The sequence below is a fragment of the Condylura cristata genome, unplaced genomic scaffold (genome assembly GCF_000260355.1).
Source record: "Condylura cristata isolate star-nosed mole 26May11 unplaced genomic scaffold, ConCri1.0 scaffold00039, whole genome shotgun sequence".
Classification (NCBI taxonomy): domain Eukaryota; kingdom Metazoa; phylum Chordata; class Mammalia; order Eulipotyphla; family Talpidae; genus Condylura; species Condylura cristata.
Window position 1 is genome coordinate 5322897 of NW_004567140.1, and position 1437 is coordinate 5324333.

The 1437-nt window shown below is 68.5% G+C and overlaps 1 protein-coding gene across 3 annotated transcripts in view; it reads left to right on the top strand.

The window, feature by feature from the left end:
* The window catches only part of GNAO1 (guanine nucleotide binding protein (G protein), alpha activating activity polypeptide O), a 151318-nt gene that overhangs the window by 132187 nt on the left and 17694 nt on the right, over positions 1-1437 (top strand). For all 3 annotated transcript variants that reach the window (XM_004693572.2, XM_012733178.1, XM_004693571.2), the window contains exon 4: positions 326-486. In XM_004693572.2, coding sequence (XP_004693629.1) covers positions 326-486 — 161 coding nt within the window. The remainder of the gene's footprint in view (positions 1-325; positions 487-1437) is intronic.

The window sequence follows — 1437 nt, forward strand, 5'->3', positions numbered from 1 at the left end:
TGTCCAGAGGCGCTGGGGGTGTTCAGAGGCATTGAGGGGTGTCCAGAGGCACAGGGGGTGTCCAGAGGCATTGGGGGGTGTCCAGAGGCACTGGTGGGGGCTGTCCAGAGGCGCTGGGGGGATCCAGAGGCGTCGGGGGGATCCAGAGGCGCTGGGGGTGTCCAGAGGCACAGGGGGTGTCCAGAGGCACAGGGAGTAGAGAGCCTTTTCTCCTGTCCAGGCTGGGGCCTCCGACGTCCCAGGGCCCTGGCAGGTGACACGGGCCCAGCCCCGCCCACTGCCAGGCCGCGGCTCGCCAGGCCTCAGACCGCCCGTCTCCCCGCAGGCAGACGCCAAGATGGTGTGCGACGTGGTGAGCCGCATGGAAGACACGGAGCCCTTCTCCGCGGAGCTGCTGTCGGCCATGACGCGACTCTGGGGCGACGCGGGCATCCAGGAATGCTTCAACCGGTCTCGGGAGTATCAGCTCAACGACTCTGCCAAATAGTGAGTGTCCGGGCAGGAGGGGCCCACAGCCGGCGCGGGGCGGGGTCCTGCCACGGGAAGGACGGAACGGGAGATGGCCACCGCAGGCCCGGAGCCTCGCCCGCCCGCCCAGGCTCCCGCTGGGGCGGCTCCGCCCCGAGAACCCCGCCCCGCACATCCCATCTTACCGGCAGAAAATCACTGACAGAGAGATGAATGAGCTGTCCAGTCCTCTCCCTGTAAAGTTAAAAATAAGGACAGTGCAATCACCCAATAAATAGATCATGCACCCTTCATTACTGTGACCACTAAACAAGGGGACAGAAGAGGGGGGTGACGAGGGGGAGGGGCGGGCCTGAGGCAGTGGGCAGCCAGAGGGGACCCCTCGGCCCTGCTCTGCCGGCTGGGAAGGGCCTCTCAGCCCTGGGTGGGAGAGCCGCGCCCGGCCCGGTCCGCGTTGCACATTGGAGCCAGCGGGGCTGCACCCTAGCTTTTGGGTGCCCCCCACCGGTGCAATCTTGTACTTCTGGGCTCACACCCACCTCCCAGGACCGCGTGTGCTCCGCCCCTCTGCGCCCCCGCGGACGCGCTCCTCACCGCCTTGACCCTGCCCCGTCTGCCGAGTCTGCAGATGTTTCCGATGGCGGTGATAAGGGGGTGCTGGGGCCCCCGGCGGGCAGAGGCCAGGGGCGCTGCTTCACGCCCTCCAGGGCCCAGGGCAGCCCCCAGCAGAGACCCCTAAGATCCCTGGGCTACCCGGTGCGGAAGAAAGAGCGCCGGGGCCGCGGAAAGGGCATCGGGGAGCGGGCGCTGGGCCACCCTGTGCTCTCAGCCAGCAACCAGGGACGCGAGGGGCTTCCTGTTCTGCGCCCTGGCTCTGGCCAAGCCCAGGCCCTGCGGGCACCCCCTCCACCCTGAGGAGCCCCCGGGACACCTTGGTGGGCAGGGGTGTGGGCCAGAGCTTCCAGCCAC